We start from the raw sequence: 26,948 nt of genomic DNA on the forward strand, positions 1-26,948 counted from the left end.
CGAGAGAGGGAACACAAGCAGGGGGAGTGGGAGAGGGAGAAGCAGGCTTTCTGCCGAGCAGGGAGCCCGATGTGGGGCTCGGTCCCAGGACCCTGGGATCATGACCTGAGCCGAAGGCAGATGCTCAACGACTGAGCCACCCAGGCACCCAGCAACATTTTTAAAAAGATTTTAAAAGATTTTATTTATTCATTTATTTGAGAGAAAGAGAAAGAAACAGCAGAGGGAGAGGGAGAAGCAGGCTCCCAGCTGAGCAGAGAGCCTGATGCGGGGCTTGATCCCAGGACTCTGGGATCATGACCTGAGCTGAAGGCAGATGCTTAACCAGCTGAGCTACCCAGGCACCTCTGAGGAAGCAACATTTAAACATTTAAACTCTGGACTATTATTCAGGCATGAGAAAGAAGAAAGTCCAAATAAGGGAAGTGTTCAATACATTCAGATATCTGGAAGAAGGGTGTACTTGGTAGAGGGAACAGTGAGTGCAAAGGCCCTGAGGTAGGAATCAACTTGGGTGTTGGAAGGACACAGAGAAGGCCGGTGTAATTGAAATGGTGTAGGAGGGAGAGGGAGGAGGCAGGTCCCTGCAGTGTTGGGGCTGGTTGTGCAGGGTCCTTGATGAATGTTGGAGCAGGGACAAATGTATGGACTTTGGGTATGATACTCCATGCTCTTTATTTGGAGTTAAGGCCAGTGGCCTGTGCCTGCTTGGAAACAACCTCCTGAGGGCAGTAGAGACCTCAGAGTCTCAGAACTCACAGCCATGAGTGCTCATATAGTCTGAAAATCCCGTCAGGTGGTCCAGCAATTCCTTCTTGCCCACATCCCCATCGGCCGGCCACTGCATGAAGAATGTCTTCCTGCCCAGGACATAGATGTAACTGTGGGGGAGAGACGGCAAGGAGGGTGAGGAGAGCCCCGTGCCCTGGAGGCATGGAGCCCTCCCTGCTGTGCTTCTCTTCCCTGATAGGCAGCCTCCCAGGGCCAAGGCCTGTCATGCCCACTCCACAGGGCCATCTTGGGGCCCCCAGCCTGTAGCCCACATGGCTGGGGATTAAAAAAAAGGTCTCCTCTTCCTCTGATTCTTTACCTCCCTCTATTGGAAAACTGAATCTTTGTCTACATCTACAGCATCTACATGCAAATAGAGTCCCCCCTCTTCCCCCCCTCCCCGTTGGAATTGTGCAGTGCATGGTCAGTACCTCCCTTCAGGGCAGCCCTGAAACCTAGGGTTTCTGGCGCTGATAGGGACTGGGCTGGGGTAGGGAAGGGGGCCTACACCTGAGTCCTGGGACAGCAGGAGCCCCCACGCACTCAGATTTGACTTTCCACATGTCTGAAATTTGGCCCATGATGAGGTATGTCTCCTGTTCTTGTAGCCCCAGGGAGTCATGGCAGGTGGCGTGAGAGATGAATTTCTTCATGGTGAGGGACACAGCAGAGTCTGTGCCTGGAGAAGAGGAGACCCAATGTGTGAGCGTACACAGACCTGGCCCATTGGGATCCCCAAGGTAGAACCTCACACTGCCTCTTCTGCCCCCTTGGACATACCCCCCTTGATGATGTCCTCGAGTTTCATGTTGTAATAGATGTAGGGACTGGAGGTGGAGGACTTCACAGATTCAGCCTGACCTTGTACACTGGGAAAGCAGGGGCAGGAGGGTGTCCTGTTGGCATCTGGCCTGCAGGTGGACCTCCTCCTGCCTGCCGCCACTTCCCGCACTCACCGAAGTCCACGCCTGTCTCACAGGCTGCTGCCTGGAGCTCCTCCTGCCTCAGTCGGGTGCTGTCCTTCCTCGGAGATGGGCACTGTTCTGGGGGTTCAGGAGGGCAGCTGCTCTGGCTGTGCTGAGGGAGGGGGCCTCCTCCCATCTGACCCCCATCTGGACCCAGGCCAGCCACCTCTAGGTCTCTGGGTCAAGGTTCTCTCTCTTTTTCTCTATGTCTCTTTTCGGTCTCCTTCTCCCATCTGAGTCTCTTTACGTCTCCCTCCGTTTCTGGCTGTGCCCAGCTGTGTGTGTCAGTCTGTCTCTGGGTCTCCTTTTCTCTGTCTCTCTTTGCCTCTGTTTTCCCGTCTCAATATCTCTCTCTGTCTAAACTCCGTCCAGACGACAGCCAGGAGGTGATAAATGGCTCCTGGATCCCCAGCCTGGCAGCCCCCGCCTCAGGGTCCCCAGGACCTCACCCTCCGCACATCTGCAGACATCTTTGTGACAGATCTTCCGCAGGGAAGACTGCTCTGTGGGCAGGTTGTAGACGGAGCTGCACCTCCGGGCTGAGAGAGGGGCGTGTGCCTGGGGTCGGCTTGGGCCAGCGTTCCTGGGGACCCCTGGCTCCGCCCTCGAAGCCCCCCAGCCCCTCACCCCACCCGGCCCTGCCCAGTCACTCCCTCCGCAGGCCCCTCCCCCTTGAAGACTGCTCTTCTTGCCCAGCGGGGCCGAGCCCAGTCACTTCTCCGTCCCATCCCCTTCCAGACTCCCCACAGCTTTGACCAGCCAGGAAGGCCACGCCCCTTATCACCACACCCCTGTCGGTCCCTTTCAGCACCCTTCTCCGTACCCTCCCCCCCATGCCCAGGCCCCTCTCAGCCACGCCCCAAGCCCCCTTCCCGGCCCTGCCCCTCATCCCTCCCTCCTGACCCAGCCCTTCGCAGTCCCCTAGCGGGATACCCCTCCACCCCCCAACCCCTACCCGTGCTTACAAGGCTCATAGTAGTCATATATGGTGACCTGAGCGGCCTGCAGGAACTCCACCTGCAGCATCCTGTGGACCCGGAAGCCCAGCACTGTGTCTTCCTTGTGGGAAAGCTGGGGGTCGGGGTCGGGGACGGGAAGGGAATCCTGTCTGAGCTGACCAGGCCACTGATCATGGGGCATTGACCACAGGGCCTTGACCAAAGCACTGACAACGTGGCCTTGCAGCCTGGGGAGCTGACCTCGGGCACTATGATTCTCTGGTAACACTGCCCAAGGCGCTGACCATGGATTCTGTGCTCACCAGGCTGCCCATAGGCCTCTGGAGGGGGCCACCCAGGCTTCCTTACCTTCTCCAGGTAGAGGACAACAGTGTTATCACTGGAATTCATCTTGGTCTCATACTGGAAGGCATACATCTCCACATCACCATCACAAAGCTGGGGCAAAGGGTGAGGACTGCAGGTTGGCACAGACCCCCTGAGGTCCCCAGCTCTAGGAACTCTAGTCAGTGTGAAGTAACTCTCAAGCTTCCAGCCCTTGTCCTACCAACACCAGTGTCGGGGAAACTGAGGCACAATCAGGGCAAGGATTTGTCCAAGGTCATGGAGGGAGGCAATCAGAGGTGATCATGGCTACAGAACACGGGGCATTAACCTGGGGACCTTGACCCCTGTGCTCACACGGGGAGTGTGGGATGTTGCTAGGGCAGCCCCTCCCTGCTCAGGAGTAGGCAGGTGGGACCTCCATTACCTGTTTGAGGTCATTCTGGTTGGGGTAGAAGCCGGTGAGCAGGGAGACCTCTATGATGCTCATTGTGGCCTCTCGATTTCCCTGGGACCTGGGGATTTCACAGCTCCAGTATCTCTTCCCACTCTCCTCCTGCCTCTGCCCAGTGCTCCTACCGCCATCATTGTTCTCATGCCTGGATGAAGGCAGTCAGCAGCCTCCTCCTGGATCTCCCCATTACTCCTCTGCCCTCAGCAAGCTTACAGATTTAGCAACTGGGAGTCTGATGGGTTGCTTCCCTGCTTAACAACATTTACCAGGCGTCTTGTCTCACCCTTCCGCTTCACCTCCTCTCAGCCCAGCCTTCATGTGATTGCTTCTCAGTGTCTCTCTCCTGCACTGGACCTTGGCACATGCTGTGACTCTCTGCCTGGAGTCCTCACTCCTTTTTCTATCCTGAAACATCCTTGCATCTTTGCAATTCCCACTGATCCATCACTCCCTCTGGGAAGCCTTCTCCAGCCTATGCACCGAATCATTCTCTAATTTGCTCTCCCGTAGCTCCTTGGATCTCTCCTTTGCCATATTTAGTCACAGTTGTCATTTTACATTGATTCTGGATGACTTTTGTTATTGTCTATCTCCCCTGAGATACGCTATGAGCTCCACCAGGCAGAGGAGCTGCCTTGTTCACACTGTACCCTCGGTTCCTAGAACAGAGCCTGGCATTCAGCAGATGCTCAACACATGTTTTTATCTGGGGCAGACCTGGGTGAGGGCATCTGGGAGACAGGGCAGAACTGGGGTGAGGGCTGGGATGTCTCGAGAAGATGAGGACGGAGAGAGCTGTGGGCTTAGAACCAGTTCTGGGCATCTGGGACATAGAGCATGTCTGCCGTGATGGAGCCCACCATCCCAGGACATGGCAGGTTGAGGGACAGGACTGGGGAGCAGGTTGGTAGACAAGCATGGGCGGGCAGGGTGGGAGGCAGGCAGGGGAATGGGCAGGGGAGGGCAGGATGGGTGGTAGGATGCGGGAAGCATGGAGAAGGAAGCGTGGCTGGTTCCCACCCTCCATTCAACACGTAAGGAGTCTGGATACCAGGAAGTGAGGCCTTCCTCCTGCCCAGTCCAAGATCCTGGTGCCCTAACCTTGTCTCTATCTGGAGCTGGAAGGTCTCTTCCCCTTTTTTATTATCTGCAGAGAGAAGGCAGGAGTTTAGAGGATGGGTAACACAGCTTCCTGGGTTCAAATCCTGGCTCTGTTGTGTGACTTTGAGCAAGTTGCTTAAACTCTCTGTGCTTTAGTTACCTGATCTGTAAATGGGGAGCATAATATTCTCAACCCAGCAGAGTTGTAGGATTAAATGAGTTAATACAAGTAAAGCACTTAACACAGTGCCTTATTAGTGCTTTATAACCGTCAGTTATTGTTACCACCATTACTATTACTGCTACTGTTATTATTATTATTATTATTATTAAGAAATGCAACCCGAGCCAAAGCCTTGGTCACATTTAGTCCCTTAAAGTCCTGGGGCTGTTGAGGGTTATTCCTCTCATCCCTACGGTGAGCTCCCAATGGCAGAGTCTTGTCTCTTCCTCCTTGGTACCCCAGACTAGGAACTCTAGAATCCCATTTTGATCATCTCCACAGCCCCCTACCCCAGTTCAGCACCCATCATCTCCTGCAAGACCAGTGCAGTCATCTCCTCCCTGGTCTCCCAGCTTCTGCCCCTTGCCCTCTACAGTCTGTGCCAGAAGGAGCCTGTGCAAACCTGTGCTCCATCATATCCCTCCTCTGCTCAGAACCTTCTATAGCTCCCACTTCACTCTGAGCAAAAACCAAAGTTCTCACTGTGGCCCATGAGTCCCTACACCATCTGCCCCCATCACCTCTCCAACTCTTTTTCCTAAAACTCTACCCCTTGCTCTTCTGTGGCCACAATGGCTTCTTCAAACCAGGTGAGCTCATTCTTGTCTCTAGGCCTTTGCACCTGCTGTTCTGCCTGCCTGGAATGCTATTCCCTCAGATCCTTCCTGGCTCATTCTCTCATTTCTTTCATGTCTGAGCTCAAATGCCATCTCCTCAGAGTGCTTCCCCTGGATCCCCTCCAAGTGTGTATCACCTTTTCCTGCTTTATTTTGTATGGTAGTTATCATCACCTGTTAGTGTGCTATATATTTATTTTTTATAATGCAGATTGTTATAAATAAATAGCAGTAGGAGTATAATTTATTTATTGTTGTATTATTGTTTGTCTCCCCCTACTAGATTGTGGGCTCCAGGAGAAGAAGGGCTATTTTTCTTGTTCATGCCTGTGTTCCCAGAGTCCAGAAACAAGGCATGACACATAGTAAATGCTCAATAAATATTTGTTGAAGAGTTGAATAAGGCAACACATGTGCTTACTGAATGAAAACTAAAATAAAATAATAAAAAAGAAGGTCTGGGAATCCCTGGGTCTATGCTCACCTTCCAAGGTACTATGGAGAGTCACATTCAGGTGGTACAGGTTGCAGGTGCCCTCCCCAGACTCTGGGAACCTTGTGGTACATGGTCAGGATCTGCCAGGGCAGGGAAGGTGTCAGAGATCATTCCCACCCACTCCCTTCCTTCTCACTCCAGTCCTCGCCTATCCAGGTTCTGCCCCTGTGGGTAAGTCACAGCAAAGTCTGTGCCCCCCAAATTTCTGGATGCAGTGACCAGAACACTCTTTAGAGTCTAGACCACCTCTGTGTAGTAGGACTTTCTGCAGTAATTGAAATAGTCTCTACCTGTCCATATGGTAGCCACTAGCCCCATGTAGCCATTGAGCACTTGAAATGTGGCTAGTGCAACCGAGGAACTGAATTTTTAATTTCACTTAATTTAAATTTAACGGAGGCTCATGGAGGAGTTGGACATGCCCAAAGTCACACAACAAAGGCAGAGATTCCACTGTGACTCCATTGCCAGAAATATGAAAACAGGCTGTTCAAATTTAGTGAACAAGAGGTCTGTCCTCCCGGGCCACAGGGCATGGCACCAGAAGATATAATGGAGCCCCTAGATGTTGGGGGAAAGGGTGGAGTCATTCTCTGGGCATTGGAAGGCATGCTGGAGGGAGAATCTTCCTTTGGGGAGGTGAAGAAAGAGACACCCCTTCAGGGACTCAGCATGACAGGTCTAAAAACCTCTGGCCTCTACCTCTCCTGACTCTTGACTCATAATAAGTGAAGACTTTTCTGAGTCTCTATTTCCCCACCTGTTAAATAGAGTCCATATTTTTACCAACTTTCTAGGGGCAGGTTTCGAGGTGTCCTTAACAAATAGTAGTGCCCTAAATGGTAGCTGGAAATATTGCTGATTTCAATCTTGTCTTACAATAGACTGTCTCTATTCCCACCAGCAAGGGTGGTGGTGGTGGTGGTGCTGGGCTCCAGTTAAGGACCTCATGGTGGGACACCAGACCTACCGAGATTATGCCTCTCCCACTGCCACTGGCTTTGATCTCTAGGTCATCCTGGGCAGAGAACTGAAAGGAAGCAAGAAGAGGATTTGAGCACAAAGGAAGCAGCAAAACATGGCTCAAATGCAATGGGGTCGGGGAGGAAAGCAAGTATGGGCAGTGAGGCCTCAGTAATTTCCCTAACTTGGGGTCTAGTGACTCACTGCCCCCTCTCCCCACATAGATGGTTTTACTTTTTCTTTTTGATAGAGCGTTTGTGGTATCTACACTGTCACAGATCAACTACAACTGCCAACTCAGGCTCTGTCCTAATGTACACCAGTTCAATCTGTTCAAGTGTCTACAGAGTTCCTTGCACATGGAGCCACCACAAGATTCTTCTCCCTCGCATCTCCGCATCTACTCTTGTTTCCATCATACATTGTTCCTTATCAGCCAGAAAAAATTTTTTACAAATTCACATCCGTTCTCATCACCCCTGCTTAAACCCCATTGCTATTCTTGGGATACTTCTGCCTCAGGGTCTTTGCTCCTGCTGTTTCCTCTGCTTAGATAGCCACAAAGCTCACTCCTTCCTTTCCTTAAGGTCTTTGCTCAAATGTTACCATCTTGGTGAGAACTTCCCTGCCCCTCCTATCTAAAATTGCAACTCCTTGATGTGCCCCCCCTTTCTGCTTAAGTTTTAGCTATAACACTTGCCACCATGTAACACACAACATCTGCTACTTACTCACATCTCTTTATTGTCTGTCTCACCCATTGAAATATAAAGTTCTACAGGGAAAGTGATTTTTTAATGTCTCATTCATGGCTGTATTCCCATCACCTAGAATAGCGCCTGGCATACAATGAGTGCTCAATAAAGTTGGGTCAAAGGATTGAAAGTAAATATCACTTCCTCCATGGAGTAAGGCCATGGAGATTATCTTCTTCCTCACATCCAGGATATTTTCCCCTTTACACACATTTATTTTCCCTATGTCCAGAAAGCTTAAAATACTTTTTGTCTTAGTTTCTTTCTACACTGTAAGTTTCATGTGAGCAGAGGCCACAGATCTTTCATAATGCATCCCCGTTGCCCAGGAGAATGACTGGCACACAATAGGTGCTCAAGATATGGTGGAATAAATGAGTGAATACATTGACAGTAGAGACACTGTTTGTGAGATAGTCTTGGAGAGGGAGATTGGCAGGGACATGACTCTTGGCCTCATCCCCAATGCCGCCTCTGTATGGCCTTCCTGTCTGCCCCTCAGTGCCCTACCTTTGCTGACCGCTGCTGGTAGGCATTGTTCTGATTGATGATCCACTCCAAGTCCAAGGCTTTCTTGGGGACGCTTATCTGGACCCGGAGATCCTGGACACCATCGAAAGGGACAGCTTCGCGGAAGTGGGTGAGGGCTTCAAGGGCCACCACAGTAGTCTAGGTGTTGGGATGGGGCCGCGGATCAGCACCACTGACCCAACGCCCCGGGAACCCGGACCGTGGCAAATCAGCACCACGGGTAGCTCCTTCCGGTGGGCTGGCCTTGTCAGCACCTCGGCTAGCGCCCCTCCCCCCCAACCCCCTCTTTCCGAGGCTCGGGTCACCTGGGTGGACTTGAAGCCTCCGCCTAGCTCCCGCTTCTCCAGTAGCCACTTGGCAATGGCGTGCGTCTCATTGTGCCGACCCAACACCACCTTCTGCATCAGCGCATAGGCCGTGGCCTCAATGGTGTACAGGGGGTTCTTGTCCAGGGGGCTCTTGGGCCAGTGGGTTTTATCTAGGGGATGGATGACCACTTTGTCTCCCCAAACTGGGCCCATCTACCGAAACCTGTTCTCGCCTTCTGTCATCTGGCCCAAATTTCTCATCCACTATTTTATTGAGCACTTACTTTATATGAAACTCTTTGAGGAGGCATATGGACATTTTATTTTTGGAACAGGTATGTCCTAGATGTCTAGGAGACAGGGACTCTAACTATTTAGAGATGGGGAAACTAAGGTTCGGAGAAGCCCCTCCAAGTCCCAGCAGTTTTCCTAACTCCATTCCTCTTGACTTGGAGGAGGATGGGATAAGGCTCATTGGGCAGGCCATCGGTTAACCACATTTTATGACCTTTTTTCCATCTTTGACCACCATGTCAAGCACTTTCCCAATTCAGGGCATTTGCACATGCCATTCTCTTAGCTTGGAATGTCCTTGGCCTTTCACACGGGTGGGTCTTCTTATCTTTTATTCCAGCTGAGGCATTCCCTTTTCACAGAGGCCTTCCCAGTTCCCAATCCATTCTCCTCTTCCCACATCATCTCTCCCACCCATCTTCTATGTTATCATCTCAGTGCTTGTCTCAATTTGTAGTTGATCTGTTTGTTTTTTGCCTGCTTCCCCCAGGGATGGTGGGACCTTTGAGAGCAAGGACCATATCAGTGTTGTTGACCTTGGTTTTTCAGAGTCTGAGCTCAAGAGTTGGCACACCATAGATGCTCAATAAGCGCTAAGGTGATGAGTCACACATTGCTGAATTTGAAATCATACAATCCCCCTCCCCATGCCCCCCATGACTGTGGTAAACACAGAGTTAACACAAAGAAGTGGCCCACACTCACCATGGCTGGCAAAGCTGTCCAGGCGGTCATTGGCTCGGGGGCTATTGGTGAGGGCCAGAGCATAGGAGACTATGGCTATGGCAAAGGTTGTATTAATTTGGGGAAGGCGTTCCTCCAGAAAGCTACGGGCTTGCTCCATGCTGGCAGGCAAATTCTAGAAAGTCAGAGAGAGCAAACTAGAGGGGGGCAATTAGAGGAAAGGGGTCTAGGAGTTAGAAGAGAGGGATGCATGGGGAGGGACATGAAGATGGGGGAACTTCTGTGGGCAGAGGATCTAGAGGGCTCTGCAGAGCCTGCCCTCCTCTTGGAGACTTACCGGTATCTCCTGGCTGCACAAGTACCTCCCCTCATCCAGGGCAATCAGGACAAGAGCTGTGAGGGATATGTCTGCTTCAGAGCCTCGGCAGCCACCCTGTGGATGCAGGATCACACCCATGATCCCCCTAGTGTCTTGGAGAGACTTTTCCCAACCTCTCCTGTGTGCCCTTGAAAAGCTCCCACGTGCTCGGCTGTGGGCTGGGGGATGCTGAAAGCAGGATGGGGAGAGAGAGGAGGAGAAGGAATCACCTCAAGATTTGCCTGTGTGGGGTCAGCATTGCCAACCTAAGCCAACAGCCATGGAGGGTGATGTGTTATACTCTACACTATCTCAAAGCATTCTTTCAGCAACTCCATTTCCCTGATGAGGAAAGTTGTGGTCAGAGAAGTGGTCACCTCATTGCTGGTAAATGACTGATTTAGGGTTTAAGTTCCTCTTTAGTCTTCTAATTCCACCTTCAGCCTTTGTACTGGGTTGAATAGTGTCCCCCTTCAAAAAAATTCATGTCCACTCAGAACCTCAGAATTGATCTCACTTGGAAATAGGGTCTTTGCAGATGTAATTAGTTAAATTAATAGGAGGTCATACTGATTAGAGTGGACCCCATCCAGTGACTAGTGTCCTAAAAGAAGACCATAAGAAGACCCACAGAAGGAAGGAGGGCAAATGAGGATGGGGACAGAGGTTGGAGTGGAGCAGCTAGAAGTCAAGGAATGCCAAGGACTGCCCAGAGGCCATCGAGCTAGAAGAGACAAGAAAGGATTCTCCCCCTAGGGCCTTCAGAAGGAGCATGGCCCTGCTGACACCTTGATCTGGGACTACTAGCTTCCAGAACTGTGATAAAATAAATACACTTCTGTTGTTTTGAGCCATCCAGTTTGTGGTACTTTTTACAAGAGCCCCAAGGAATTAATTCCCACCCCACCATCTCTTCTTCCCATGGTGGCCAATGAAGCTTGTGAACTCTTGAATCAAGTTGTATCCCTCCTGGGTTCAAAACCCTCCATGGCTCCCATCTCACTCAGAGGAAAAGCTCAAGTTCTCCCTGCAGCGCCAAAGGCCCTGCACCATCTCTCCCACTCCCTCCCTCAGCTCTCCCCCTCACCCTCTCCTCCAGGGTTGCTCACTCTGTTCCAGCCTCCTCACTCTTCCTCAGACATACTGGGCACTTCCAGTCTCAGGGCCTTTGCACATGTTGTTTCCTCTGCTTGGAACACTCTTTCCCTGATTATCCACATGACTTGCTCCCTCACCTCCTCAGGTCTGTACAAACGTCATCTCTTCACGAAGCCTCCAAAATAACACCCCATCACCTTGATTCCCCCTTCCCTGCATCTTTCCCCATGTCACTTCTGCCATGCATGCCACATCACTTAGGTCTCTATCTCGTGCTCATCGCCTGTCCTTCCTCCATGAGAGTGTCCACCCATGAGAGAAGAGATTTTTATTTTTGTCTATTTTGTTTGCCCAGGGTCCTCAGTGCTTAAAGCAGTGCCTGGCACATTGTAGATGCCTGGTAAGTGTTTGTTGGTAGAAAGAAACTCCTTTCTGTGAGCCTGTGAAACCTGTTTGTAACCCCTCTCTGTACCACCTCTCTGTACAGCATCTGGCTCCTGCTCACACAGGCTTCCCAACTCCCTAACTGCTCTCTTTATCTGGGGTTGCAATCTGTCTTTTCTGGGTTCATGCATTCATCCAGAGTTTTATTCAGCAAATATTGGCCAACTATGATGAATCAGACGTGCTTCCCCCCACTGGAAGGACTCGCAGTGCAGGGAAAGCAAACCTTGAACAGACTATTTCAAGTCCTCATTGAAGCCACCAAGGCCCTGCAGGTTTCAGGGCCTGGCATCTCTCCTACCCTCTCAGGCCTCAGGATGGACTACCCCCTTTCCCATCTTTGGGCTCTGGTCTCTTCCTTTTCCTCAAACATGCCAGAGCCTCAGGGCCTTTGCATGTGCTGCTCCCTTTGCCTGGAGCTCTCTTTCCCATTCTTTCCCCACCAACTCTATTCCTTCTTTAGGTTGCTGCTTTGTTGTCCCTTCCTTTTGCAGGTTCCCTGACCAGGCATGGCCCCTATTAAATACTCTCTCCTGGTATTTCTTTCCCATGGAACTTAGCACAGTTTTGATTTAAACAATCACTAGTTATAACCATTTGGCTAACTTCCATCTTCCTCCCACACCCCAGCTTGTGAGTACTACAAGGCAGGGGTAAATGTGTAAATGTCGTGCTTACTGCTATGCTTCCCTTCTGTCTAGTACAAGGCCTGGTACACAGCAGTTGCTGGACAGATGTCTGTTGAATGACTGAATGGCATCCCTACTGTCATGGGTGCAATAATAGAGATACAGGGCTGGTATTCAGGGGAGGCCCCTGGAGGAGGTTAAATCTAAAGAGAAAACACAATTTGGCCAGCCAAGGAAAAGAAAAAGTGATGGGGGCGTGGCTGTTCCATGCGGAAAGAGCAGCAAAGGCACAGTGAGTTGGAGGGACCTGTGATCAGGGAGTAGTGAGGGGTAAGGCTTGTGGGGAGATACAGAAAAGAGGGATATAATAGAGAGATACCATCATAGACAACTGTGAGCTACAGAAGGTGTTTGAACAGGGGAGAGACATCCCAGACTGTTTGAAAGCTATTTCTGGAGGTAGATGTGGAGGAGTATTTGGTAGGGATGGCTGTGTTGGCTGGGAGGTTGAAAAGACTCAGCCCAGAGGAAGGAGAGCCAGGACTGGAGACACTCAAAGTGAAGTGGGCACATCACGGGGTCCCAGATGTGCGCAGCCTCTCTGACATTGTAACAGAGTCCAGCGAGGTCCAGAGCAGAGGGATGTGATGCTGGGTGCCGGGCCCTGGCTTTTGCCTGTTCTCATTTTACCTGCAAACAAGTCAGGGGCCCGAGATTCACCCCATCAATGCGCAGAGCCCTGGATTTGAACAGCCCAGGAGCGGGGAGGGTAGTGGGCACCTGCATTGATGCCATGATCACAGGGCCATTCTCCAAGAAGTGCCCATCCTCTGCCTGCCTCTTGGTGATGATCCAGTTGGCAGTGGCACAGAGAGAATGCAGATCAAACGTGCTAGTTGTCATGATAGAGTAGGCCAGGGCAAAGACCGGGAACACGTAGCTCGTGAGCCTGTCGGGGGGGAGATGGGGTGGGTGATGACTGGGAATAGCAGCCAAGGGGATTCGAAGACAGGGGCTTCTACACTAGGGGGAGTCTACACCTGCTGTTCCAGACTGACCCTTCATTTGCTGCTCTCCAGATCTAGCAGCATGGACACTAACCCCTCCCTCCGACATTCAGACAGAAGCTCTCTATTCAGGTGCTCTCAGGAATAACCCCTGTGTAACCCCCAGACACTATCACCCCCAAAGTTACCCCCAAACCCTAAACTCCCAGGTAACCCTCAGGTAAAACCCAAGTAGCAATACTTCTGGCCCAGAAGCTGCCTGCCCCAAGCCCCTGCTGCACGGGTGTTCCTAGGGTCATTAAGCCCCAGGCTGGCCCTTGGGCTTCATTCAGGGTGGTTGTGGCAGGACTGCCAACATCCCCGTCCTTACCAGGTGCTTCCCGGGTGTCCGTTGCTGATGTGGTAGGTGCCGTGTGCACTCCGGTGGGTCAGTATGTGGGTGTAACCTGGGGAAATGGGTGGAGGAGAACTTTCAGGGTTGATTTGGCATTTGGGTGTGGCTATGAAGGGGAGTCAGTTATCAGGCATAATCTGGGGGTAAGATGTGGGTGTGACTTGGGGGTGCATCAAATCTAGGTCTAACTGTAGGAGGGAACTTGTCTAGGTGTATCAGGAGGTGGCCGCAGGGCCCAGGTGTGACTGTGGGAGCCAGTGTCCAATGTCATCTGGGAGTAACCTGGGAAATCAAAGGGTGTGACTGGGAATTTCTGCTCAGAGGGATTGTGGAAGGTGGAACCCAGGAAAGGGGTACTCTGGGGGCCACTACCTGGGAGTTTCCTTGACGGTTGTTCCTTGGCTATAAATTAGGGGTATCACTGTGTCTGTGCAGTTTAGGGGAGGCTACTCCTGGGTGTAATCTCGGAGGCATACCTCTCAGGTGTATTTTTTTTTTTTTTTAAGATTTTACTTATTTGACAGAGAGAGAGACAGCGAGAGCAGGAACACAAGCAGGGGAGAGGGTCAGAGGGAGAAGCAGGCCTCCCGCCGAGCAGGGAGCCCGATGTGGGACTCGATCCCAGGACCCTGCGATCATGACCTGAGCCGAAGGCAGACACTTAACGACTGAGCCACCCAGGCGCCCTCTCAGGTATATTCTAAGTGTTGCTACTTAAGTATTACCTGAAGGTTGCCTGGGAGCTTACTGTTTGGGAGTAACTTTGGGGGTGATAGTGTCGAGGTGTTACCTGAGGGTTATTGTTGAGAGCACCTGGATGGAGAGTTGGTGTCTGAGTGTAATCGGGAAGAGGGGTCAGTGCCCAGATTAACTGGAGGGTCTCTGTCTGGGTATAACCAGGAGTGTGCATCTCTGGTTGTTACCTGGGAGGTGTGGATATAACCTGGAAAGGGGTAATGGGGAGGCCACCACCTGGGATTATTCTGGAGTTTTCTGCTTGGGGTTTCTCTAGGGGTATAACCCAAGGCATGTCATTGACTGGGTGTAACCTAGGACAGTGTGTGAATATAACAAAACCTGAGTGCTGCTGCTTTGGGGGTAAACCAGGGTGTCTGTTGTCAGACTGTAGTCTGGGAGAGGGGTCCAGATGAAGGAGCACCTGGGGGACATGGTACCAGGTTGTAACCTGGGAGATGAGTCAGGGTATGAATGTTGTCAGGGAGAGTCCCCTGGGGGCCACACCCAACCCTGACGGTACCCCAGCCACCCTTCCAGAGAGTCCCGGAAACCCTCATTGAGGTCCCAGGAGGGAACCCCTCTTACCTCTGACGATGTTCTGTATCACCTGCTCCCTGAGTTCCACTCCAACCTTGCCTCACTGGCCAGCAGCCTCCAAATAGCGGGTCATGATGATCACAGGTGCCAATTTGCTCAGCGTCTGCTCAGGGCAACCAGTCGGGACCCTCAGCAGCTGCCATTTTTCTCCAGGTGTCAGGGTGCCCAGGATTGTCTCGCCAAGGATGTCACCTATCAGATGAGCAGAATCATCTCGGGAATGGCCTAATCCATCATGGCTCTCTGATCAGCCCACATGGGCACCCCAGCCCCTCCTGCCCCTGTGCCCAGGCAGGTGTGGGAGGAGCCAGCTCCCCAGTCTCCCAATCCCTCCCCCCAGGAGTCATCTCTGTTCTAAGCACCTTGGACACTGACAAACACTTCTGCCTCTGTATTGGGCACCATGTTCAAAAAGTTCTGTCTTGGCACCACTTCCATCTGGGTTTGACCTAGGTTGAGCAGGCACAACCCTCTGTGACAAGCAGATTCTGAGGCTGGGGAGGTCAGGGTGTGCAGAGCTGGGAGGAGCTCAGACTGCCCACCTGGCTGGACCCCCTCATTTCAGCTCCTCCCTCCATCCTGATGTGGCCCTAGGATCCCACATGCTCCCTGCAAACCCCACAAACCTTGGGAGTTCAGGAGGATGCTATGGGATATTTGCTGTATCTGCCCTCCTGCCTGTGAGATGTAATGATGAAGCAAGTTAAAAACAACAGCAATAATACTAATAATGACAATCACAATGACAGTAGGAGGAGGTATTGGTTAACTATAAAGAGCACAGACTCTGGATCCCAAGTATCTGGGTTCAAATCCCAATTCTTCTATGTTCTAGCTGTGCGACCTTGGGCAAATTACTTAACCTCTCTGTGCCTCCGTTTTCTCAGCCATAAAAGGCTCCTACTTCATATGGTTGTTCTGATGGCTCAATGAGTTACTGTTCTTAAAGTGTTTATATCATAAGTGCTGAACATGTGTTTATTAAGTAAATAAATCAAGTAAATAAGAGAAGTAAATAAAGTATTATTAATGGGTTGTGCACAACCAATATAAGATATAATTTTCACAGCTCTCTGATTATTATTCACAGGTCTGGGTGTGATGATGGTCACACCTTGCAAATAAGGAAACAAAGGCTCAGAAAAGTTAAGTAAATTGTCCAAGGCCACACAGCAGAGACAAGGCTTGAACCCACCCTGACAACAAAGTCCCATAGGGGGAGCTCTGTGACTGAACTTTCAAATCCATTCTCTTGCACCTCACTCCCATCTGAGAGACCTGTTTGTCGATCCCAGGCATACCCGTCCATCCTGCGATCACACCCTGGGAGCCCCGGGGAAGCCCCACTCTCTGCACCAGTAACAGAAGGTGGGGGCACCCATTACCTTGAGCAGAAGGGTCTTCCTTATGTGGTCCTCAACCTCAGTTGTTCTAATCCTGACCTCCACATCCACTTTGCCTATCTCAAGTGGGAGAAGCACAAAGGGCACCATCTTGGAGGAGGTGGGGGGCACGACCACCACCCGGCGGGAAGGGGCTTCTGGCTTTGATGCGCTGCACAGCGCCTCCTTGTGGGGGAACTCCACACGGACCTGGGGCAAGGTGGGCAGTTGGGTGGTCTAGGACCCTAGTCACAATTCCCTCCCTCTCCCCACCCTGAAAATCCCAAGTAAGTGACAGCACAGCATAGTGGTTGAGAGCAAAGACTTTGCCTGACACTTATAGTGTTGTGTGACCTCAGGAAAGCCCCTTCACCTCTTTGTGCCTCAATTTCCTCACTTCTACACCAAAAGCCATAATAGCAGCCATCTGCTGGGATTATTGTACATCTTAAGTGAGAAAATACCCCAGAAGCTTTTTAAAAGAGCAACCACTTCACTGGCCCACTCCAACCCCTTTATAACACACACCGATGGATGGTTTGAGAGGAGGGGAGGGCTCAGGCTTCACCTTGACCTGCTCCATCCTGAAATTGTACAGCACAGCTTGGATCTGGACCTGCTCATTCCTGACCACGGAGGAAGGCAACTTGAGATCCACAAAGAATGATTTCCTAACTGTCAGCTCAAAGGGGTCTGAGATGCAGAGCCCTAGAGCCAGGGGAGTATGTTGGCATTAAGCAGAGGCCAGCTGTCCCAGGGCTGGGCAGGACCACCATTCTCCCAACTCCTCAGCCCTGGGCTTGTGGGGTCACCTTGTCCAGGCTTGAGGCTGACAGCCACCAGCTGCCATGTGGTGATGGAATCTGGCACATTCACAGGAGTGCTGTAGTGGGAGATGTCTCTGGCGGGGAAGGGGGGCATTAGTGACTTTGTGCTCAGAGCCTCTGCACTGGGGGTCACTGTCCAGGGGTTAGTGGGTCACTAGAGGGTCGTCCTTTTGGGGGAACCACTGGGATTTGTATGCCCCTCCAGGGCAGTTATACTGACTATACCGAGAGCTCAGTGTCACCAGTGGGGGCACTGGCTATGATTGACATCCACTGATGCCTGGGAGGGCCAGGGACCAGATGCTGCTGTGGGGGCTGTGGTCCTACCCTGATGTACTTTTCGGCAGTTTAAACTTCATCCAGAGCCAACTCTCAGGGAACAAGGTTCGGATAGGCTGGTCCTCCAGGAAGATGTCATTTCCAAGTCCTCATCTTCATCCGCTTCAGGGAGAGGATGTGGGGCAGTGTCCCTTCACATCTCTCCCATGGTCCTCCCACCCCATCCCCTTGTGGCCCATATCTCCCCTTGACTTGTCCCATGGCACTTCGCACCCCTTGGGCAAGCCCCAACCGCCCCCCCACCGCCGCCGCCTCCTGCCATGGCCTCCTCACATGTCCCCAAAAGCAGCTGCTCCTCCCGGGCCTCCCGAGTCAGGGCCTCAGTCAGACGGCAACAGCTCAGGAAAGCAGCAAGACGGGTTGGTCCATGGCGGACATGCCGGGTCCTCTCTTCACACGACAGCCCCACCGGGCTCTCCCGGAGCCCAGCCTCACAGCACTTTTGCTCCAGCTCTGTCTTGAACTTGTTCACCGTGGGCCAGAGTTAGAGGGACTGAGTGGGGGCTGAGCGGGACCGGAGGAAGCTGGGACCCATCTACCTCAATGCCACATACACCTGGTCTTTCTGTATCCATAACTCTGGCAGTTGTTGGTCCTAGCACTTTACCTGTATCTTCCTCCTGAAGCCTCACATTGAACCCATGTGGCGGGTTCTGCTGAGGAAGCTAAACAACAGAGAGGTTAACTCACTGGCCCATGGTCACACAGCTCCCAAGGGGCAGAGCTGGGACTAGAATCCATGCTGCTGCTTCTCTTTTTCCTCCTCCTCCTCCCCTCCCTCCTTGGCAGGGATTGGTAATGCCATGTTTTCATATTAGAGATACCATTTCAACTTCTTTTTTTTTTTTTAAAAATTTTATTTATTTGAGAGAGAGAGAGAGAGTGCACACAAGCAGGGGGAGGAGCAGAGGGAGAGGGAAAAGCAGGCTCCCCACTGAGCAAGGAGCCCGACATGGGACTCGACCCCAGGACTCTAGGATCATGACCTGAGCCGAAGGCAGATGCTTAACTGATGGAGCCACCCAGGCGCCCCATCATTTCAACTTCTGAGTTTCATCATGTGTTTTTAAAAAATCAAAACATAAAAGTTGTTGTAAAGCATAATGTCAAGTTGAATGCTTCTAAGTTAGCAAACTGAAGGCATACACTTAAAGATAAAAATATAGCAATTCAGGGGCACCTGGGGGGCTGAGTTGGTTAAGCGTCTGACTCCCGGTTTCAGCTCAGGTCATGATCTCAGGGTCGTAAGGCTGAGCACTCAGCATGGAGTCTGCTTGAGAGTCTCTTCCTCTCCCTCTCCCTCTGCTCCTCCCCCTGCTCACACACACACTCTCTCTCTCTTTAAAATAAATAAATAGATAACTTAAAATATATAGCAATTAAAAAATCTTATTGTTTACCACTGACATAATTATAGTTAAATGATACAACTTAACATTACCATAAACAAAACAACGGCTTATATTATAAACTTTTCCCAGGGGGTTAGCATAATTTTCTTTAATACGAAAATTAGAGTTAAGGTTTTGTCTCAATTTCTATTAGGTTTCACTTACTTTCTCTTTATTTAGATCCACAAAGTCATTAGCACTGTTCAAAGAGACTGAAAAATCGAAGATTCGTAGAACCCATGCTTCCAACACCACTCAGTGCTGCCTCCCATCTTCCCTGAACTCCAGGCTCACATCTTATTCTGGTCCACACCCTGGCCTTGGGGATGGTAGGTTTGCTATTATCCACTGGTACCCAGCATCCATCTCTCCTTTTGTCTACATTCACTCTTGTATCACAAAGTCTAGACATCTAGAAGCTGCATTTCCCAGACTCTCTTGCTGCTAGGGTTCTGGATGGGATAAGATTCTGCCACAGAGACACTCTTGTGTAAGATTTGGAGGGTGGAAGAAGTGGAAGCCATTTTTCCTGTGGCAGTGGTAGCTGACAGGTGAACCCCAGTCACAGGTGAACTCTGTGTGTTTTTGTAATAGGCACTGTTTCTGCACTTTGTTATCTACCCACCAGCATCGCAAGAGATATTGGCAGAAGTTTCCCGAGATTTCACACATTGCAAAACTGCAGTGAGGTGATCTTGAGTACCAGCAAGCAGCCTTTTGATGTCCACTCCTACAGACCATCTAATGATTTTGAAAGCACCAGACTCCCATCACCACATCCCTCCCTCTCTGCTTGAAGTACATGGAGTGGTTTCAGTTTTTCTCTTCTAAGCTCTGATGAATACAGTAGTTTAGGGAGCCAGGAGGGACATGTCCAGCTTTAGCTCTGACCTGCATTCCTCTTGGTCTCCAGCCATTTCAAGGAGCGGCGGTGACGGCTGGCAGGGGGGCTCTGAGGACACTGCCAGTCTGAGGGTCAGAGAGAAGAATGAGAGGGCCATTGTCAAGATCATTATCAACATCCTTGATATTTATTAGGTGCTTACAGAATGCCCAGTGCTTTCTAAGCATCATTGCATTTAATCCTGCAGCCTCCTCATATTCATGATTCACCACTTAAAAATCTGTGCCATCTTCATTATGCACAGACAATGAATCATGGAACACTACATCAAAAAAAAAAAAATCTGTGCAATCTTCAGGGAGTCACTTAAACTCTCTGGGCATTAATTTCTCCAGCTATGTAAATTGGTACAATCATAGTTCTAGCAATGAGATCATGCATATAAAAGTACTTAGTACAGTGTCCAGCTCATAGTAAATAGAAACTATTATTGTTGTCATTATTTATAGCTGAGAGAAGACACTCCTAGTTGTGCCTAGTATCCACTGCCCCCTTCATCCCGGGCAACTAAACCTCCCTCTTTTGCATATCACTCGGAATGAAGACTACATTTCCCAGCCTCCCTTGCAACTAGGTAGGGCTACATGACTGAGTTCTGGCAAATGAGATTTGAGAAAGTGTCTCCCCTTCCCACTTCCCTTCATACTCTTGCCTGGCATGAGGTCCTGATGAGATGCCGTCTTGGAATATAGCAGAACAACAAGCTAGAAGGAGTTTGAGTCCCAGAATGACATCAGAACTGTTACTGAGTGAGAAATAAACTTCTCCCTTGTTTAAGCTACTGTTTGTATCTCTGACACCCATGGCCAAACCTGTATCTTAACTAAGAGGTAGTGAGTCACTTCTATTAGTATCCCCATTTTATGGACAGAGAAATGGAGCCTCAGAGAGGAAATGTAACTGACTCATGGTAAGTAGGAGGGTCCTAGATTTTAGCCTGTCTGACACCAAACCTCATGTTCTTTTTTTTTTTTTAAGATTTTATTTATTTATTTGAGAGAGAGAGAGAGAGCACATGAGAGGGGGAAGGGTCAGAGGGCGAAGCAGACTCCCTGCCGAGCAGGGAGCCTGATGAGGGACTCGATCCAGGGACTCCAGTATCATGACCTGAGCCGAAGGCAGTCGCTCAACCAACTGAGCCACCCAGGCGCCCACCAAACCTCATGTTCTTAACCACTAGACAACACTGCCCACCCACCCTACCCCCAGCACGTCCCTTCCTGTACCTGAGCTTGCTGGGGTGTGCATCCCCGTGCTCATCTTCAGGTCCAATCCAGCATCCTTGAACACAGCAAGTCCGTCTTTCCCACTGCCCGCCGTACAGCCGATGTCATCTTCTTCCACCACATCCCAGACCTGGGGGTTAAGATAGGAACCTGGCTTTGGAGCTTGTATGACCTTTTCAGGGAAGGAGAAATGGTGCACTGAAATAGCTGGCTCAAATAATAATTCTCACACCACCTCCCATTTATTGAGCTCTTAGCACCTTCCAATCTCTAGCTGTGCGTTAGCTCCTTGAATCCTTGCAACCATCAATGTTGCCCATTTTACAGCTGAAGAAGCCGAGGCCCCAGTTATTATTATTATTATTATATCCAGGCAACCTCCTGCCCCAAAGCCCACATATTCTCACCTTCTTCTGTGTGAGCTTGTGTTTGCTGTTTAAGACATAGACAGCCTTGTCCACGGCCACCAACCCCACTGTGGCCTCTTCATCACCTGTCACCTTCACTTCCACTTGGCTGTTGGGCTTCAAAGTCTGGAAGGGTCTTTCTTTCTTCAAACCAACCTTCAGCTGAGCCAGGAAAAACAGAAATGTCAGGAAAAGGGGCTCATATGCTACCAAGGGACTTACCCAAGTCTACTTTCAAGTTTGTGCTCCTTATAGCTCTGATGGAGCATCCAGGAACTTCACCAGGCCAATCCCAACTCCACACATTTACCTGCATATTCTCTATGCCCCAGGGTGAGCTTTTAAGGGCACATTCCTCTTCCCCACCCTGCCCCCAGACTTGGAGCCCTTCAACTTGGACAGACTTTCTGCCCATGCAAGCTTTATGATGGTAATGTGCAACTTCAAGGAATTTGGCTCACCGTCCCCATGCATCTGTCATTCACACCAACCCATACGGAGTCGGCCACCAGTTCAGGATCCTGACCTGTTCCCCTAGGCAGTAAATAAAAAGCCAGGATGCAGAAGGAGGGCAGCATTTCTGAAGTCACATCAATAGTGGTTATTGTGTGGTCACTTTTTGACTGATGTTTGGCATGCACAATCCGGCCCTTACTCAGGACCTTGGAGACAAGGGAGGACAAGAATGAGAAGGGTAAGGTCAACCTTTTCTTGAGGCCATCTCAGCTCACAAGGGAGACCCACAGTTCCTTTGCTTCAGCCCCTTAGTCTGAGGCCACCCCAAATGGTTCCCACCTTCACACCACTGTTCAGTTTCTCCAAACCAGCTAGCCAGGGATGTTCCAGTGAAATAATTCTTTGGCTTAGGTTTTAGTCCTAGCCACTCACCAGGATGGTGAAGTGAGTGATCCATTTCTTGGTTTCAGAATTCTGATGTCCTGTGACAAGTTTCAGGTAGATGCTGCTGCCAACCTTTGTGACTGTCTTCACCTCAATGTGCAAGACGTTCCCTGACCCACCCTGAGTCGAGTAAGGCCAAGCTGTCATATTGGCTGAAGCCTGCTCTTCTGGCCGGAGAAGCTCATCAGTTTCTACCTGGGGAGAGTGATGGGCAAGTAAACTTTCAGCTCTTCTAGCTCACACAGCTCCACTATCCCTGCCCCATTAGGTTGGTACCAGGATAGGGAGCTTCTCTCGATTTTTTGCATTTGTGTTGATGGTCAAAATGGCCACTCCATTGGCTGACGTGCGGTCTCGTTTGTCTTGGCATCGGACAAGGACTCTAGAGGCTGGGGACCCATCAGGATTTGAGACGAAGACCTGAGGTAGAATCAGGTGTGAGATGATAGGCTTGGTGGTGGCCTGGCATGAGAAGTGGGTACTGGGAATCTGATCTGGACAGGACTGCCTTGTGTAGCTGTACAGGTTGTCCACTGAACAACACTGGGGACACCATTCATGTTGGAGTCTTTATGAATGGCACCCCCTCAAGTTTTGCAGTGTGCAATCATATGTGATGGCCCTGGGTGTTGGTGTGCTGGTGGGTGGAGGTGGAGGGAATTGGAGTGGAGAGATGTGGAGGGCTTGGGGAAATCTTTAGTAGGACTGGCACCAAAGGATGTTTCTAGTTTTCTTAATGTCCATCAGACATCTCAAAGTCACCCAAAATGAATGCATATAAAAACAGCATGTTTGCTGTGCAAAAGTAGCCTCAAGATAACCCCCTGAGCACCACCTTCTAGCTTGAATGTGACCACTAAGCCTCCCACAGAGAAATTATGGAGTCATCACAGTGCTTTGGGGGGACCCGGGTTGAGATTTGAGAGAGACTTGGGACTGGTCTGGGAGGCATGATGGATTCATTTCTCTAACAGATAAGTTGTGGGGGACAGGTGAGTCCAGTGTGGGTTTTTGTCTCCTGAGAGGGGCCTATTAGGGGAAGGGAGCCCCAAGACCCTGGGTGGAATGAAGTCAGACTCTGAACTTAACGTGGAAGGGCATCCCAGGCTTGAAATACTGGGGTGTCCTGATGAACTTGATGCTGTATGTCCTCCGGACGATCTTCACCCCAGAGGTCTCAGCCTGGACCATCTCACCCCCTGGAGAGACAGGGGACTGTGAGGTCTGTGGAGGAGGTCCAGTTTCTTGGGGGAGTGGCAGGGTTGCTCGTATGGGAAGCCTGTCTTGGTGAAGATAAGGAAAGACAGTAACACAATCTCAGCTCCTTCCAGCCTTTCTGGCATTTTCGCATTTCTCTGATGAGGAAATGGGCTGGGAGGTGGCCCGTGGTCACATGGGTGGAATGTCTAGGTTGGGTAAGAACACTGTCCTGACCTCAGCCAGGAGCTTGGGTGAGGGTGGCACCTGAAGAGAACACGGTGACGTTGACAAAGATTGAGGCCCCAATGAAGTCCTCTTCTGGGCCTTGGAATGTGGACATCAGTGTGTCCTTCTGGAGGGAGACGTGGCCCAGACCTTCAGAGATCTGCTCTCAGGGTGAGAGAGAGAAGAGGAGATGGTTTCTTGGGGAGTAGAGGAGGGTTGATAGAGGGGGAAATTGGTGGGGGGAGAGGTCAAGACTCAGTCACCTCCACTCTCTGCAGGGAACTCTGGATGGGCATCCGGTGGGAATGCAACTTCACCCCGAAGATGGCCAGAGCATGTCCATCCACTGGCTCTTTGAAAACATACCTGGGGGTGGGTGGAGGGTCATTCCACTGGCTCTGAAGCACCCACACAACTTCGTGTGGTTGCAGAGATGTCCTGTATGACCTCATGAGGCTGCAGGGATGGTGGTAAATCTCTGGGAGGGGCAGAGTGACCCCTGGAAACTTAGATGGTTTCATTGCTGACCTACACAACCCTGGGAAGTGATAAATGTGTTCCATAAAGCTTCGTGTTGGGTTGCAGATATAGCCTGTGCAACCTCACAAGATGGTGGAGGTAGCCCATAAACCTCATCAGGCAGCCTAGGCGGCATGCATAGGAATGGTCTGCATAGTGTTGAGAAGCGGCAGATATGGCCCTTACAACCTTAGGTGGACAAATGGTCTGTACAACATCATAGTGCTGTGGAGATGGTCTGGACAATTTCGTAAGATGGCAAATGTGCCTGTGCTACCTTGTGGACCTTCAGAGATGGTCCGAGGCATGGGACATGGCATGACTTCATTAGGTGGGTGAGGTGTCCTATACAACCCCAGAGACCTGAAGGGATGGTCTGTACTATCTACACATGGCAGACATGGTCTGGACAACCTCATAAAACAATGTAGATGGCTAAGGATATCTCATGGGTGGCAAGGAGTACCTCTACCATACCTTAAGTGCCACAGAAGTGGCCTGCTTCTCTAACCATTCAGGTTCTTGGCATTCCTGGTCCTCTGGCCAGGCTGGGGAGAAGGGGACTCACCAAGCCTCGATGTCCACACCCAGAGCCTCATCGTTGAGGTAGAAGAAAGTCTTGTTTGGCTTCAGCTGGACCTCAAATGATGGGAGCACTGGGTGGAGTAAAGGCAGTGGGCACCCTCAGTATTTTGCTGTCCCCCCATCCCCTCCCTGTTCAGTCTTTCCTCAGTGACTCTTGCAACCCCCAAGGATTGGAACACACATTCCTGTTCACCAGCACCCAGCTTAGGATCTAGCACACAGTAGGTGCACCACGAGACCTCTTTTCCACTTCCAACTCTGTTCCTTGCATGTCCCACCTTGCCCTGCCCATCACAGCCTGCTCACCATAATCCCTGACATCAAAGGCTGCCTTGAACTTCTGCTTGGCTGCACTTTGGTAACTGGCTTCGATGCTCCAGGTCCCAAAACTGAGACACAGAGAATTTGGAGAGATGGAAACTGAGAAGGAGAGCCTCCATCCCTCCATCCACAGGGCTCCCAGCAGGGCACCTGACAATCTGTGGGAGTTCAAAGGATCTTGTGAAGAAACCATCCTCGGCTAGCAGATTCCGGCTGATCATAGTGATCCCCTCCGGGTTCTGTGGGGACAGGGGGTGGGTGTTTCATGCCCCAGGCCTTCAGCACATGATATAACCTCAGTGTCTGGGATCCACCCTCCCATCAGGAGAGGCCACCTTGATGTCCAGAGTGAATATCCTGGTCACAGGAACCATCTTGTGGTCCACAACAAACACCTGGTATTGAACTGGAGGGAGAGGGAAGACTCTGAGTTCTGGATAGAACCTGAAGAGGGAAGTAGTCGTTAGGATCTTGGGTATTAGGATATAGGGGTCTTTGGACAGAGGGTGACCTTGGGAGGTGGAATATGACAGGCACTGGGGGAGACTGGGAATGAGAGTCAGCATCTGCCCTAGGCCAAGTGCCTGGGGGCTGTACCCAATTGCTCAGGGGTGTAGATAGGCTTGTCTGTCTGGATGAAGATGTAGCCAGCATGGGGAGCCACCGGCACTATCTTCTCCATGAATGAAGTGGTTGAGATGGGTGCCCAGGTTGCCCGGATGATGACATACTGCTGCCCTGGTTGTGGGGGGTATATCAGGCTCTCGGGAATCTGGGGAGAGAATCCCACACTCCTCAGGCGCTGCTGAGGTCACCATCCCTGGGAACAAAGCCCTGAGCCAGATCTTGGGAGAAACAATTGAGTGAGGGCCCTCTGGCTCTGTGGTTGGGAGCAAGGTTGCCTTGCAGGTTGCTCCTGCACAAGGACATCCAGCCAAAGTGGGAATGCAATCCAGTCCACGGTCAGCTTCCCAAGCCACCAGCAGAGGGCGCCTTTTATTAATTCCCACAGAGACATCATCTGGGCTAGTCACTGCCCTTGTTGGAGCCCAGACTCAGAGGACTTTGGATTTCTAACAGGACGGGACATAAGAGGAGGAGTAAGTATATTCAAACCCTGCATCTATTCTCCAGTGTCCCTCGTGGGAAGGACCTCTAGAGTCTGCCCCTCTCCATCCTTGCTGCTGACCCAGAGCCTCCCTCTGTGGCCACCTTTCTTGGCCTGTCACCTACCGTCATGGAGGCCTGTTTCATAAAGTCGTTTTCTTCTGAGAGAATGAGGTGGCTCTTAGCCATCACTGCCTTCTTCATCGGGAAGTCCCGTATGGTAAGGTTCACTTCGAGGGTCCCTTTGAGGGACTGCTGGGAGTCTGAGTGAGCCTGTACATGGATGGTCTCAGGGCTGCCAACCCGCAGGGCTCAGGGGGTCACCAGGACGTACCTGCCAGTAGACAAACACAGGAGCGTGGCGGGGGAGGGGAACTCAAGTGGGGGAAGCCGCAGCAGAGAGGCAGGCTCACATGCAGGGAATCATGCAGGCAGCAGCTGAGTGCCCTCCATTTCCCAGACTCACAGTGGCTCAGCATGGGCAAGAGGTGTCTCCAAGAGGAGTAGAATCAACCCCACGAGCCAGGGCACATCCATGGCGGTAGGGGGCTGATGTGCAACCACAGGCCACAGACGCCCGTTCTCTTGTCTGCTCTGTTTGCCTTGGCCTGCCCCGGCTGAGTTAATATCTAAACAGAAGTGGGGAGGGAATCCCCATAAATCCAATGGGGGAAGAGGGGGCTGCTCCTCCCTTCTCAGCCCATCCTCCACGGGAGGCTGGGGACAGCTGCACTAGGAAGTATTCCAGTCCGCCCTTGGAGGCCAAGCTCTCTGGGCTCCTTTTCCAGAAGGCAAATTATACATATGAAACCAGGGACAAAAACACATCATGCTTGAGGCATTCCTGGAAGAAGGCTTTCTCTGTCCTGAAATAATTTTCACTGCCTGTTTAATATGCCCTTTAA

At 51.1% G+C, this 26,948-nt stretch overlaps 1 protein-coding gene across 1 annotated transcript; it reads right to left on the reverse strand.

Annotated features, from left to right (window-relative positions):
- On the reverse strand, nt 1-26,580 carry LOC114197619 (complement C3-like). Its single transcript, XM_088017392.1, is given in 44 exon segments — nt 1-881; nt 1,315-1,450; nt 1,552-1,626; nt 1,629-1,640; nt 1,728-1,814; nt 2,186-2,275; nt 2,702-2,807; nt 3,044-3,133; nt 3,447-3,534; nt 4,575-4,620; nt 5,899-5,953; nt 5,955-5,990; nt 6,881-6,940; nt 8,139-8,297; nt 8,465-8,637; nt 9,467-9,620; nt 9,783-9,878; nt 12,755-12,923; nt 13,352-13,427; nt 14,699-14,902; nt 15,073-15,159; nt 15,337-15,388; nt 16,096-16,302; nt 16,661-16,800; nt 16,905-16,993; nt 17,247-17,335; nt 17,338-17,360; nt 17,532-17,732; nt 19,544-19,618; nt 20,780-20,909; nt 21,187-21,348; nt 21,648-21,848; nt 22,075-22,281; nt 22,363-22,506; nt 23,164-23,285; nt 23,551-23,671; nt 23,775-23,877; nt 24,599-24,686; nt 24,922-25,004; nt 25,087-25,175; nt 25,272-25,342; nt 25,534-25,708; nt 26,170-26,377; nt 26,510-26,580. Coding segments are annotated over 44 exon segments (4,983 nt in total). The 3' UTR covers nt 1-748.
- Nucleotides 26,581-26,948: the final 368 nt, after the last annotated feature.

The sequence above is a fragment of the Eumetopias jubatus genome, unplaced genomic scaffold (assembly GCF_037043125.1).
Source record: "Eumetopias jubatus isolate StellerSeaLion01/CBP00866 unplaced genomic scaffold, mEumJub1_p1.0 scaffold_1, whole genome shotgun sequence".
In the NCBI taxonomy this organism is placed as follows: domain Eukaryota; kingdom Metazoa; phylum Chordata; class Mammalia; order Carnivora; family Otariidae; genus Eumetopias; species Eumetopias jubatus.